The sequence below is a fragment of the Anopheles ziemanni genome, chromosome 3 (assembly GCF_943734765.1).
Source record: "Anopheles ziemanni chromosome 3, idAnoZiCoDA_A2_x.2, whole genome shotgun sequence".
NCBI lineage: Eukaryota > Metazoa > Arthropoda > Insecta > Diptera > Culicidae > Anopheles > Anopheles ziemanni.
The window spans coordinates 47,333,267-47,347,928 of record NC_080706.1 but is presented as its reverse complement, the minus strand read 5'-3'; the positions used below and the strand labels follow the sequence as shown (position 1 = coordinate 47,347,928).

Here is a 14,662-nt window from a genome sequence, read left to right as displayed (position 1 = left end):
CTGTTGCATGTACGCCTTCTTGGCACGCCATGTCTGACCTAATTCTTATTCGTTATGGTTTCCTGATTATCCTTCCATGCACATAGGGTACCCTCCACATACGTATGTACTTTGTTCCGAACTTACTTTCGTGGCTGAATGCAGTTTATTGCGCTGTACAACGCGCGTACACTATCGAATTTTCGCAACCACTAAAAGCGTCTGTGGTGGACAGTTGGAAAGCTTCGCTTTTCCACCAGCTCAATATGTACTCTTTCCTGTTCGTTGTAGGCTTCGTTGTGCTGTTCTCTTTCCTGTTCGTTATAAGCTTTAGAGCTGATTGCTTCTTTAGCCGAGAAATATCTCTTAAGATTTGTGTTCAACAATGGAATCGAAAAATTACACCAAACTGTTGATTTGATCTGAATGTTTCCTTGAAATAAAACTACGTTAAAAATCATCAAAATTATCATTCCCGAAGAATGGCGAACGCATTTGGCAGCAATTTTTATCGGAGCAAATGTATAGTATTAAAGGAAAAAGGCAGTAAATAATGATGGCCCATGAGTCAGACTCAGTAGTAAAGCGAATGATTCAACATTTTGAGGGTATGCAATCATCGATGGAATAATGCCTTCCCTCACTATTAAGAACTCGTATTCTTACTGCGTGATCCAACCGATAAGTTGTTTATTGTAAAATCCTTTGATACTTGTGTTACAACTGTACTTTTGATCTGCGGACCCATTCCCGTTGCATAAGCTTGCAGTCTCACAGGCAGAACACACAATACCTGTGTAGACATTGTGCGTTTTAAAACTCAACATTTTAGAAACAAGATGCTATGAAGACTAAAGCGCACAACACCTCAAAACAAACCACATCCCCCGCCAGCACCGTCCATAGTTGTTTTGTTCTCGTTTCCCGAGCCATACCCGGGACGATGTAATGCACAATCCTTATGAAACACAAACAAAAACTCATTGCCACGATCCGGCTTTGATCCGTCCGCAGACGAGTAGATGCAAGTGCAAAGCGCAACCGCTCCGTACGAGAAGCACTCACAAGCGCAAAACGGATGTGTTGAAAGAGATGCAGTTTCTGGGTTGAAAATGGCCAACAAATGTAGTAGAGATAATACTGAAATCGCCGTATATCAATCCCAAACGGCAGTTGCACTCTCGGCCCTCTGGTGGATGCTTCTAGAGATAGTAATTTTTTAACATATCAATCGAAGGAATGTTTTCCTAAATTGTAGCCACGATTATCAACGCCCCATTCCTTTTTTCTATACCTTTCCATTCGATAGATCGAACTGTTTATCACGATCATCGATCTTTGTTCAACCCGATAGGGTCACCCTTATCTATGCACTTTGTGCATCACTGCGCTGATGCAGCTAATAATATTTGCCTCTTTGTTTGCAAACAAACATTTATAAGCTTATGTAAAGCAGCTGACTGTGGAGAAGTGTAACCTCAGATAGATTTGTCTAGAGTTGATAACATTATCGATTTGTTTTGTAATACGTTTTAATTAATTTAGTCCTTACTTGTCTATTGATTGAGCAAGTAAAAGTCTTACTAGTTATTTGATCACTATTGGATAAGCAAGTTTATACAAAAAGCCCCAGCAATTGTTTGTGTTATTCATCAACGTTTATTATAAAGTTGAGTGATTCCGATTCAGATTCATGATTCTGAATGGTCCTCTGCTTAGTTTTTTAAATTCACGAATCTTTAAATGAGAGATTCATGAATTCCAAAGAGTAATTTATTTTAAAAGAGCAAAAAAAATAGACTACCAAAATGGGAAAAAAGGTGAGAGATACCATTCCCTTTGTTTTTGGCTGCTTGATCCACGTCAATGAAAGAATCATGCAAATTCGTGAAAGATTCATGAAAGATGCAGGAAGTATCATTAAGGTTTCGAAAGACTCGTTAATGTTTTAAGATATGAACCCCAAAAGATTCCTGAATCAATATGTATGAATCTAATGTGATAGATTCATATGAATGAATCTCGGATAAAGATTCATAAGGCACGACACTATTTTATTAACATCTTACAAGATCATCACGATTTTATTACCTTTCTCCTGTTGCGACCAACCGAAACGGCGACTGATGACGACGCAATCGTGCGTAGCGCCGGTGGCTTAGTGGTCGAGTTGTCTTGGTAAAGATCCAATACGAAAAAAAAGTCTATGAACCAGCCATAAAAAAGGTAACCCGGAAAGTAAGGAAGGGGAAAGATACCACCTTACCAAGTCATACCCCAGATAAGGCACAAACAGGAGGTAATTAAATCAGTGCGTCGTAAGTGGTGTTGGCAAAAATAAAAAAATTACGAATTGTAGAGTTTCAATTACTTTATAGAAAGAGTAACATTGAGTAAAGTAGAGATAAAATTGGGTATGTAAATTTTGATAAATTACACAAAAAAATATATTTTAAATTATTTGAACAGGACTTGGTTTAGTAACTACTCAATCGAAACCGTTTAAAATCTTTTTTCCGACACATACCTCTTTGTCACTAGAGAAGATAGATTTTTGCTAATTGTGTCTAATATTTTTTGCCAAGTATCGTTCATTATACCTCCAGTTTATATTTTACAGGTTGTCGCCCACTGGTTTATATCAGCTACCGTAGCATATTTATTTTGCGACAAAAGATACGCAAGTTGAGGGTGTCGACGCACTTGAGAGTCGTTTAGGCGCAGGTTATGTTGTGAATGATTATGTACCTTTTTTTGGCACGGGACTATATCTTCAAACATCTCTGATGTGCGACAAAGAGATTAGATGATAAAGGTTAACATATAATAAGAAATTATGCATAGATTCCAAAACAAGATTACTAATTCTTAAGTAAGATTGCGTTTATAAAACCAATGGAAATCGTTGTGATAAATATACAAAATTCGCAATAACAGGTCGTATGCTCCAAATTTAACTTAAAAGTACAAAACCTCTAGTGGAGAGGATAAACTGGCATAAACAACTCAACATCGAGCTATCTTGTTTGAATGTTTAACTTCACCCTCCTACCTCGCAGCTCGGCATCATCATCTTCTTTTCTTTATTTCTTTTCGTATCTTCTAAGCTACGGACCAATCCTCCTATTACAACATCTAGCGCTGTACTCGTTCAATGCTTTTTATTATATTTTTGGTATTTTCTTCTTTTGCATCCAATTAACCTATTCCTTCCGTTGTCGTTTGTTGAGGAAATTCTCCGCTTACTTCTGTTTATGGTAACGACGGCTTTTCCGCACGAGCGAACAGTGGCATCCGAAATTGTCAGCTAAACATTGAAGCAGGTTAAATTGAATGCACCTTTAAGTGACTGGATGAAACTGGGTTTTTTAAATAAAAACAAATCAATATTTATTTCCGTAGAAATTGAAAAGGTTTCAGTCGCTTGAAATCTTTTTCTAGTAAAACTAGTAAAATGATAGTAATTTTTTCGATTTTCAACTGGAACCTAGTTAAGTATCTTGCAGATACGAACGAGATATTTAAAACTTTGCAGTAGTAACAATAATACGATTACACGGTGTTTGATATATATTCGGTGGCAATTGAGATGAAATAGTCCCTCATTTTAAAGCAAGACAAACCGAATGGCGCCGGGAAGATGAGGCCCAACGGCTAGCACAACAAAGCAACCGTCGCGAACCGAAAACAAACCAACGACGGAAAAATGTGAATCGAACCGAGCAAATCGTCAACCATGCAGCGATTGTTTTTCTCTTCACTAGCGTTCACATACTGGTTTATTTTCTGACTCGCGCTTGATTTGCTAAATGGTGTAGCGATAGACAAACGGCTGCTATACATTGCGCCCGCAATGGACTAGAAAGTTAAAACCGCGCTAGGCATACAACGAATGTTTTCCTCGAAAAATAGTTTTGCTTATTTTCTACTATAGTACAAAAATTGATGTACTCAAAATGACTGATTTTATTTATCTTTCTATTTTTTCCATGTATCCTATTTGAGTATTTCTTGTACGGATGTACTTTACATCACATACACATTCTATAATTAATATCATTTCCAGTGTTTAACAAGCCGATCTTGAAATCCCTACATTACATAGTTTACTTTAGAAAAGATGTTCTTATTCGTGCGTAAGCGAATCGAGAGATAGCTCCACACTCCATCCCATAGGCGATACGACACGAACGTGCCGGTAACAAGTGAAGCCACAACTTGCCCCAGCTGTATGCCTTCCTTGGTCACGCGTTTTCAGCTAACAACATACGCTTCCTCCCGTACCCTCCCCACAATGCTGCCAAGACGCCAGTCCCCTCCGTCTCGTGACATCATACACGCGTCACGAGAGGTAAAACTCACGAGAATGTCGTCAGTCGATGATAAGTACAGAAACACATGCGAGACTGAAAAGTAACATTGAACCGAAAAGAGGTGGAGGGAGATAAGCGGACACTAAACGCATCAGAGACCCGCGAGAACTCCGGTGCATCCGCCACACCCGGGTGGCGAGGTGACCGCAGCTGGTTCTACAAAAGATACTACGACAGTCCAGCGTTGATTAACCTGTTTCGTGGCATTCGTACCTATGACATACACATTTCTGCCGCTGAAAATTTCGTCTGAGTTGAATATGTACAATTTAGAACCAATTAAAATTTAGAACCAAAACGTATGCCACATAAATTCAAAAGAAAAGTATGTTTGGCTCCCAAGCATCAATAAAAATTGACCGAAAAATACAAAATAAGGATTACTGGCATGCCAAACAATTTTCGTAAAATTTTAAACACAGATCAACGTTTGGAATTTCTTTGGAGGCGAAATGTACCTGAATGTCGTAATGGAAAAAAATATTCAACGCGCTCTGTCAACAAAGTGTTAACGCTGAAAAGAATCGTTAGAGTGAAGTTTTCTTATTTCGTTCATCTCTTAGTGACTTTACTAAACAAAGATCAATGTTCAAATTCATCGATCGCTATACGTTGATGCACGAGGATCATCTCTCTCGTCTGTATCTTAATCATAGCATGCAACGAATGTGTTCGCCATACATCCGATCTTATCTTCCTATACCTGGCATAGCGATTCAAGTCTCGCGGAACCGCGCGTTTGATCCGGAGTGAAACCAACCGCAGTTGTCGCTTGACTAACACGTCGCGTAAAACGATTGATTTATTTTTCTACCCCTATCGCCAACTAAGGGACTGTGACGTATGCCTTGCGGTGGGGAGCTCGTGATTTGAACAGCCTATTTGGGGGCAGTTCTAGTTTCGGCACGATACGCATTCACGATCCGGTGAACCGGTCGACCGTGCATTCGGAGATGGGATGATTCTACAAAAGGAATCTTACCGCACATGCAGTAAAGTTTGCAAATACATGTCGTTGTATGGTAGCTTGGTGCTAGGGGGTTTGGAGCGAGCCAGCTAGAAACGGCATATATGGGGTTCGTTGAGAAGGGGTAGAAAATTAATCAGAAATAACAAAAAACCACCAAAGCAACCATCCAAGCAACGGTCTATTTTGAATCGGAAACCTATGCAAGGGCGCCCTGCTCCCTCCAAAGGGAACTTTTGTAACACCCTTCTCGTTCGCTCGCTCAGTTTAGCTGTTTTCGGCGATGCTCATGCCAACCTTGCCTTTGCTTCTCTTTCTCTCCCTCCTGCAGAAAGGTTTTTGGATCTCTTCTTTTCGCATTCGCGTTCCTGCTCGCTCCCGTACGCGTTTGCCTTAGTCCTTCGGGCCTTTTGTTTAGTCTTTTTCGCGCTGCCTACGTTAAAGCTGGCGTTTTTCCCTTCCACCATCTTACCCATACTTCATCCACCAACAATTTGTTTTTCCATGTCTATCTCGCTTGCTCTCGCGCTCCAACGTAGTGACTCCACGACGCGTCAGAAGAAGCACGCATCGTCGTTCGCGAAGAAGTGTTGCAGGAAGCGGAGAGGGTAAACAGAGGTAGCGAAAGTGTTGCCTTGAAATACGTTCCATGAAAAAAAAACATGCAAACCGCCGATCAAGAAAAAAATAAAAAACAACTAAACAAAAGGTGCATTGAGTGACAATTGGGCTGATCTAAGTGCGCACTGGTTTGGGGTGGGTGGGGTGAAGAAGGATTTAATGAATAGAACATTCATACGATGGGTAAGCAAGAGGGACGAATATTTAATTTTTTGTCAGCTCAGTGGAGGCCAATCGGCAGACTTTTTTCTTACCTCCAGTACAAGAAATCCTTCTACAGTACCATTCAAAATAGACCTTTATCTTGCTCTTGTCCTTAGAACTTTTCTTTACAATTGCCTTGCTTGCCACACCATGCACTCTGCATTGGTGGTTGATTTACGTACCCATGTATGGCACACGGCGGAATCATGTTTATCTTGAAAAAAACGCAGCTATTTCGACGTGAACAGGAGTGTTGGTGAAATTGTGTCATACTGAACCCGGTTCAATCCACCCAGAGGAACGACGTGGGTTGCATAGATTAATTTGTTGTATTTATATAATTTTTGCATCATTTAATCTCAGAGAATTAGATTATTTTTAGTAATAGTCAATCGCATATTTTCTCCTAGCAAGAATCATAACACTAATACAGTTTTTAAGTTAAATCGAAAAATGATTATTATCTCCTACGGAAAGAATCATAATATCACCTTTTCTAAATGTTTCATAAATAATTTGACTAAAATAAATAACTTTTGCAACCCATTCAAGATATTTTACGGGCATAAAAATTGTCTAAAGTGTTGTTTTCAACTATAATGTATATTTGTACTATTATTGAAGTATTTTTGGGTCTGATCATCCAGGCATTCCGTAATATCATGTCACCTTGCAATACCCGTGCAAGAGAGGGCCCATTACCGTCATGCCTCTGGTATTGGAACCAACAACGGCATTAAAGCGCTGTATTGGTGTACATCGGTTCCGAACGCACACTTTGCCTATGGTAGGGTAATGTAATGCATTATGAACCACGTACCTACACAAAGCAGTTTTCAATTACTGTTCGGAACTGATTGATATACAAGAAAAATATAACATTTAGTTTATGTACTAAACTGTAAATAACAAAGTTTTAATGGAAAACGAAAAATAAATTGCATGAAATATTTGTTTGAATCCTCAGTCCTGAAAATATTTGGCCCAGATTATCCTTTAACTGTAAGATCATTTTCTCTAACGAAATGGCTGTAAATGATTTAAATCGTTAGTATCTTTTTACCATTGTTTGGAAGTAGAAAAGTATTGGACAGTTTTATTTTTATTGTTAGTTACAGACGATACAATCAACATATCATACTGTTATAATAAACGAATTTCGATTAGTGAACTTTTAAACTCTGACATTATTCAAATACCTGATTTAAAATTCCCCACGTTTCCCTACAATAGTACGAATAAAGTATGTGAAGCAATGAAAAACAAGGAATAAAAAAAAATGAAGGTAATGTGGTCAAGCTGAGCCGTATCATACAGCCGACTGCTGAAACTACTGTGACGTCATGAAGAAGCGCCCCGGTTCGATGATGAGTGTAAACGAGAGGCAAAGCATCTAGAAGAGAGTAGCACAATCATATGGACTGTACCGTCAGTGTGTGTCGACCGGGCGAAGGAAAACAAAAGCGAGATGTATCGGCGGAGTTTGAACGAAACGCTCTCGACCCGACCATCGCATTCTGCTAGCAAGATTCGACGAGTAAGCACGAGCACGGTCTCCCGCATTCAAACGGCCAAGAAGGAATCGTATACTTTCTTGGATGAGATTTTCTGTACGCTTCGGTGGAAGAGGGTAGCGCCGAGTGAAGGCACCAGTGGTGTAGTCTAAGAAGGGGATTTTTTGCAGCTGATATTATTACTTTATTCCGAAGTACGGGTGAATCAAACAGTGATAGCAGTGTTATTCAAGTGGATAGTGAGAGAAATTTAAATTTGTTAAAAAAGGTTTAGTACCATTTGAACATCAGTGGGCGCTGGTACAACCCTGTGTGGCAGTATCTACGAGGGTACAAGAAAGTGATAGCATACATTACGTCAAGCGTTCGAACTCTTCTCGCTTCGTTGGTGCACTGCGTTGGAGCGAAAGGGGTGGCAAGTGAGCGTGTAGGCAAGACACAAGATACTGAACATGGCGACGATTGGAAAACGGAATCCTGCGTTGAGTACTACAGTATCGAATGTTTCACTGGTTTCAAGTGATTTTATTTAATGCGTGTGGCTCTTATGGTGTAAAAGACAGTTTTTCAACTCGAGAAGTATTTCAGCGATAGTAATAGTACAAAATGTCTGCTGAAAGTGGCATGGAACATGTAGAAAATGCGCATTTTTCGCAGCAGCAAAGCGAAATCGACCTACTCTCCAATCCTATCGCAATGGTGACTGCCAGCGGCTGCGAGACGACAGCAGTCCGCGATGGGCGTACAATTGACTCGCCGATCGCGGCAGGCAAGGTAGCGCCGGCTGAGTTAGTACAAGCGACGACCGTCGCAAATGATGGAGGCGCTGATGGTTCGAACGAAGATGGTCGTCCGTTGAGCAGTTTTACTGACATGGCTGCTAAGATGAATTCGAACAAAACCGCCACTACGACGGGTGCGCAAACTGATAGCCGGAGCCTTAGTAGCAATCAGAGAAATAGTGGCACACCAAATAGTGCTACTGGTGGCAAAACCAGTGGCACCGGTGGGGCAGGAGGTGGTGGCGGTGGCAAACGAAAAAGGCGCCGCGGAAAATCACAGCGCGGTAAATCCAGTTCAAATCGACCGTACAGTAAGACCCAGTGGAAGTACCAGAAGTCATCTGGACAGTCCGGTCGCACGGGGTTAGTAGTGGAGAGCGGTACCGGGAATAATAAACGGCGCCTGGAGCATCACTACGCACTTGGGGCTCGCCGAAAGACACCATTTCTGCTGTCCGATCAGCCACCGCTCGTACCGTACAACACCAACCGCTTTCTGATGGAGGACCATATGCCACAAGTGCTGACCCCGTCAGGTAGAACGCGCGATTCTAGTTTTTCTATAGATTCAGAAGAAAATTATTTTTACTCACTCCCAGAGGACGAAGAGGATTTCCTCACCAAGGAGTTTTCCGACGTGTACGAGAAGGCGCGTTGCGAACAGATCGAGAGCCTCAGCCACGCGGAGCTGATACAGGAGTACATAAAGCTCGCGGTCGACTATGAACAGGTGTTGCGCCGTAATACGTCCATGGCTAGTACGATAAGCAAGGTGGCGGAAGAGTCGTCAGCGAACGTGCCAGCCGATATTTTGGCACTAGTAGAATACAGTGGGTCGCAAAATTACGAATTTGCCACTTACAAGCAAAGTATTTTGGAGAGTCAAGTGCGTGAACTTGTGAAGGAGAATGCTGGTGAGTAAAAACACATTATGATAAAAATGATGAATATACTAGACTTCAAAAGTAAAGCCTAATTTCACTAGCGATCTCCTTTTCTTCATAAATTCACTCTAGTTTTTTTTTTGAATTGCATCAATTATTAGAAATAATATATAATATATATAATAATATAATATATAATATATATTATAATTTAATATATAATATATATGATAATATAATATATAATGTATATATATATATAATATATATGTAGGTTGTCTGAGCCAAAAGGAGGGGATACATTATTTGAACGTCCTATTTGAGAACGTTTATGTACTATGACCTAGAACAGGGGTCTCCAAACTTTTTTTAACGCGGGCATTGGGTGGAATGCCCAACCACTTTTACCCAAGGAAGAGAGGGTCAGGCGGGCCGTAGTTTGGAGACCCCTGACCTAGAATAATGCCTACTTCCATGTTCGTTGTTTTAAGAATGTGTCGTAGTTCTACATGGTTAACCATACCTTTTTCTAACTTACTCTTTATCTCATGTAGAACTGCGTCGCCAGTTGGACCAGGCGAAGCGTATGGGTCTGGTAGTATCCACCAAATCATCTCCATCATACTGCGCACCGGATCGAGGATCACTCCGAGGGGCAGCAGCGTTAGATCTGATGGATATCGAGCAGCATGGGACAGCCGATAGTAGCACCAGCGAAGACAGCGAATCGGATAGCTCGAGCACCAGTTCCAGCAGCAGCTCCAGTAGTAGCAGTAGCAGTAGTAGTGCCAGCAGCATGAGCGATGACGATGAACCTATGGCCACCGAGGGAAGAGCACCTTCAACGGTGAACAGTGGCCAGATGAGTACTACACTGCGGTCTGATGCATCAATGGCGAATGGAGTAGATCTCCACCCGAACGGAGAAGAAGATGTTGAGGTAAACGATCGGGACAGTGTGGTTGATGATGATGAGCAGCAACCCCTTTTGAACGGTGGAGAGGATCTATCGTTATCCCCCCGGCCATTTGTGGCTGTGGAATAGAATTCTCTTCGATTCAATTCGTATGCTGCAGAAGTCAAAATGACTCGCTCTTATTTTTTGTGTTTAAGGAGGGTTGAATGTTCTCAATTTTAGCACCAAACCCAAAATTCATACTTTGTTCTTTGACTTAACCAAAAACACAAATCCTCAATATTTGAGGGTTTACAGAGGAGAAATGATAGAAAGGGTCTTTTATTTGAATCATTTTTCTAATCGATAACATTACCATCAGCGTCAAACACTCGGGAAGACGTGTCATTAAATGGAGTTCAACGTCGTTTTACATTCAGTACTCTGTTGATGTAACGGTTGAATCAATCTACTTATTGTTTGTTTTAATCGAAACCAAAATCAGCAAAATTTGAATAATAAAATGTTTAGTAAAGCGTAAACTATAAATTCCCATCTCAAACACGTGGTACCAAATGGTGAAAAATGGCTTAACCAAGCTCGAAAAATTTTTGAAAATGAGACAAAAAAACGGAAAAATTGTTTTATCATAAAAATCACAAAAACTATGCAATCGAAAAACACAAAACGCAAATTTACATAGTGTGAGGATGAGGGAAAAGTTATTTGTGTAAAAATGAGAAGAGAGAGGACATATACACATTAAGCGAATGGTAATGTGACATGAAAAGCTGAAATAATAGTATAGTAAGTATAGTATACCTTATACAAACTTATATACAAAAACAACATGCAAACCAAGGCGACAATGCAAATGATATGTGATTTCTCTTTTCTCTACAAGTCGGGAGTAAGGAAAATCTATTACGCCACGCGTGCGTGAAAAATCCCCTCTTGTTGAACGTAACCTGGAGGGCATATTGTTGCTGGCCTACCGGGACAAAGGTGATGAATGTGATTCGATAATAAACTAAGATTATGAACGGGTTTAAAACACGCAACAAATCATATATAGTATAAGAGTTTCCTGCACACGGACGCTGAACCACGGCCGGGGGAAAACCACTGTAACGCGATTATGATCGGTCCAAACCGGCGAAAGTTACTGATGCGCTTATCGGAAAGTTAAACTGGAGAAGGGAAGTTAATGTGCTGTTGTTCTGTGATCTCGGATACTAGTTTTTTTTTCGACTCTACGGCGTATTTCCGTGGCAAGTAAAGAGGGTGAATCAAAGGGCACCATACCATCGGGCGTTCGGTGATCTTAACGATCGTTTTCTCCCACCGTTGCGGGAATTTTCTGGCGCCAGGAATTTTGACGGGGCATTATTACTTTTTTGGCAGGTGCCCGGGTGCGTGTTTAACCAGGAAAAAGGGGACACATTATAGGTATATATAATAGGCGGGGTGGGGCGTTTCAAATGCTGAGTTACTATTACCAACATTGCTATACAAACGAGAAGTTGCTACAAAGATCAGCGGGGGAAGACGATTAACATCATGGCGAGCTGGTTAGATAAGCCTAATTTGCCGAAATGAAGGAAGAAGGGAGTTTTGAATTTAGTCCCTGCAAGGATAACCAGCCTAATTGATGCATTCTGCGTGAGTAACGCTAACTGTCGCTTATATTGAGCGGGGGGGCGGATGGCACAAACATTGCAGTGCAAAAGACCCGTTGTACTCTGGCGTCGTAATTAAAGGACTGTAGAGAAGTGGTGGCTTTGTATTTGGTAGAGACCGATGGTGGACGTTACGGGCACTTAACATTTGATGAACAAGTTTGTCTCCTCCGGTGTAGTGCTCACGAATGCGTAATTTAGTTAGAATAATGCTGTAAGTTTATGTTGTTTGCCGAAACTATACGAAATAAAATGTTCGAAAATAAAAGTAGAATCGTTTGGAATTTTTTTATAACCTTATGCTATTTACAGCTCAATGGTACAAATGCATATTTTGTAATACGAAGTTCAATAATATTGGCGCATAAATTTGCGTAGCAATATGAGTTGATACACTCCAAAACTGGAATTAGAATATGGATACACAAAAACGTGAATTACATCTCGCAGGTGGCTATGTGACGGCTTGTGACAAACGTGGAGCGAATGGCATGCTTGGATGGGAAGCGGCTATTGAATAAGCCTCACATCGGATGTTCGGGCTGTTCACCGCCTTGGACGATACGTATGAGTAAGCGTACTGACAATAGCAGTAGAACCTCTCCTAATCTTCATTCTTTCCATGGCTCGTATTGCTTTTGGGTTGGATTGACATCGGTTCCTACATTCCTCCATTAAATGCCAGGAAAGCTGGAAGAAATTCGTATAATTTGTCGATAGCTGTTATATAAGAAAAATAAAACTTACACCAATTTTTGTCATCTTAATCTGTAATGATCTTGTTTTGTAGATGTGTATTTACGTTTATTCCATGTGTTGTATAAATGAGTAAAAATAATATTGATTTCAAATCACTTCACGTTTTAGCGCCCAAACTCTTGGCCCTTGGCTTTGGCACGGGAGCGGAGGGATTTTCCCCTTTGTAGAATTCTTTCAGCAGTTCCATGGCTTCCTCCGCTCGTACACCCCCACGGATGGGAACAGTTGACTGGAGTAATTTGGGTACATCGAGCACGGTGCATCCTCCGAAGCGATCATTTCGGCATCCATAAATGATTTCCCGTATACCCAGATTGAGTAGCGCTGCAGCACACATAATACAAGGCTCGACGGTTACCACGACGGTAATGTCGGTGAAGATCGACTTCGCAGGAACAATTCCCTTCCGGCGCCCATACTCGAGCGCCTGATCGATGCAGATAAATTCGACATGCCGGGTGGCATTTTTGGTTTCGTTCACTAGATTACATCCCTGGGCAATGATTTCGTGCGCTGGGCCGTACACAAAAACACAACCTACCGGCACCTCTTTGAGGTTATTCGCAATGCGAGCTTGTTGCAGCGCATCTTCCATAAATCTTTCCATCTTTTTAGATTCCACTTAAAAATGATTAAGTAATGAAGATAATAAAAAAATCGATTTGTAACGCAAGGTGCTTTAGAATCGAAAAGAAAAGATCATTTTAAACGACTGTCTAAGCGGTCAGGTAAGGCATTATTCCGTGATCGGTGAGCCAAACCTTAGCCTTCTCGTTCCAGTTCGTGTTGTTCAAACTTCGCGGGCTCGGATGAGGCATGCAGTGCGTTACGATGGAAGGATTCAATTTCTGTTGTTTAATGAGAGATTTCACTCGATCTTCTGTGTATCGACCGACTGAAATGATGATCTGAGGTTTGAGCACCGTAAGGGCGATCGATAAATATTGCTCCGAAATTGTTTGAATTTCTCCTTTCGCTTTGCCCTGTAAAGAAGGAGTTTAATGAAAGTAGATGATTTTCTTTGACTAAGAGTAATTTATATACAAAAGTCAATCTAACCTTGAGCTCGCTGGGCGTAATATTCCGACCTGAATCGTGAAAAAATGCCAACGGACAAAGGTTGTACACAAAGCAGGAACGGAAAAATGCTTCCGGCGTACCGCACAACTCTTGAAAAAGTCCCCACCAGCGTTTGCCACTCTGTTCTTCGCGGGTACACGATAAACCTTCCACTGGGCGGGCAGGTAGTTCTGGTGTTGGTTTCGACACCGTTCCCCGCAGGCCCATCCAGTCCCGGACGGCCGGAACGTACCCGAATGGAACCTGCAAAATAAAGAGCAGCACAAAACAAAACGTCAAGCGAACGGCTCGAAAATACGGAAACATGGAATGGCTTATGATGGCAGCCTATCCGGTAATCACCCCGGTTTGGCACATTCCCCATGGCCCAGGATTCATGCCGACAAAGAGCACCGGCTTGGGACCATCCAGAAAGCGCTCCAAGTAGGCGCTGTGAATTTCCGCCGCATAATCGATTGGATCGTAGCAAGCGGCAACGTTGGAGGGTAAGACAATTTTGCGCAAGCCGGCCGAAAGATCCAGCTCGATACGATACACCTGCCGCCAATATGGAATACCGCTTTGCTCCTTTTCGTAGGATTCCTTCATGGAAGGCATGTTGATGATTGGGCCTACACAGGGCACCGGTACGGTCGTTGTGTGTTTTAGTTTTTGTTTCGGATTGTTTGCAAATTGGGACAGTGCGAATTCATCCATTACTGCACAAGCCGGGGACGTGGTGCAACTTTCAGTGTCGAGTTTCAACTTTTTGCGTAGCATATTTCGCGAATTTTACTTACACTTCGTACGATAACGCAAAAATTCGGTAGAATTGCTGCCGAGCGTTCAGTTTGTTTACATCCTCGGGACTGTTGACTAGTGTTGGCAGAATCGGGATTCGGACGATTCGAAGATTCGATCCCTAGACGGATTCTAAAGATTCGAA

General features: G+C 41.5%; 3 protein-coding genes across 3 annotated transcripts; 1 reads left to right on the top strand and 2 right to left on the bottom strand.

Moving 5' to 3' along the window:
* The first annotated feature begins 7,676 nt into the window (after nt 1–7,676).
* On the top strand, nt 7,677–10,402 carry LOC131284882 (vitellogenin-1). The gene is made up of 2 exons (XM_058313741.1): nt 7,677–9,354; nt 9,879–10,402. Exons 1-2 carry the CDS (start codon nt 8,265–8,267, stop codon nt 10,367–10,369), a joined length of 1,581 nt encoding a protein of 526 aa, XP_058169724.1. The 5' UTR covers nt 7,677–8,264; the 3' UTR covers nt 10,370–10,402.
* A 2,280-nt stretch (nt 10,403–12,682) lies between these two features.
* LOC131286829 (tRNA-specific adenosine deaminase 2) lies at nt 12,683–13,336 on the bottom strand. The gene has a single exon (XM_058315831.1). It carries the CDS (start codon nt 13,262–13,264, stop codon nt 12,755–12,757), a length of 510 nt encoding a protein of 169 aa, XP_058171814.1. The 5' UTR covers nt 13,265–13,336; the 3' UTR covers nt 12,683–12,754.
* On the bottom strand, nt 13,314–14,496 carry LOC131286828 (single-strand selective monofunctional uracil DNA glycosylase). Its single transcript, XM_058315830.1, has 3 exons — nt 14,080–14,496; nt 13,717–13,980; nt 13,314–13,640 (listed from the first exon to the last, which is right to left on the bottom strand). Exons 1-3 carry the CDS (start codon nt 14,494–14,496, stop codon nt 13,374–13,376), a joined length of 948 nt encoding a protein of 315 aa, XP_058171813.1. The 3' UTR covers nt 13,314–13,373.
* Nucleotides 14,497–14,662: the final 166 nt, after the last annotated feature.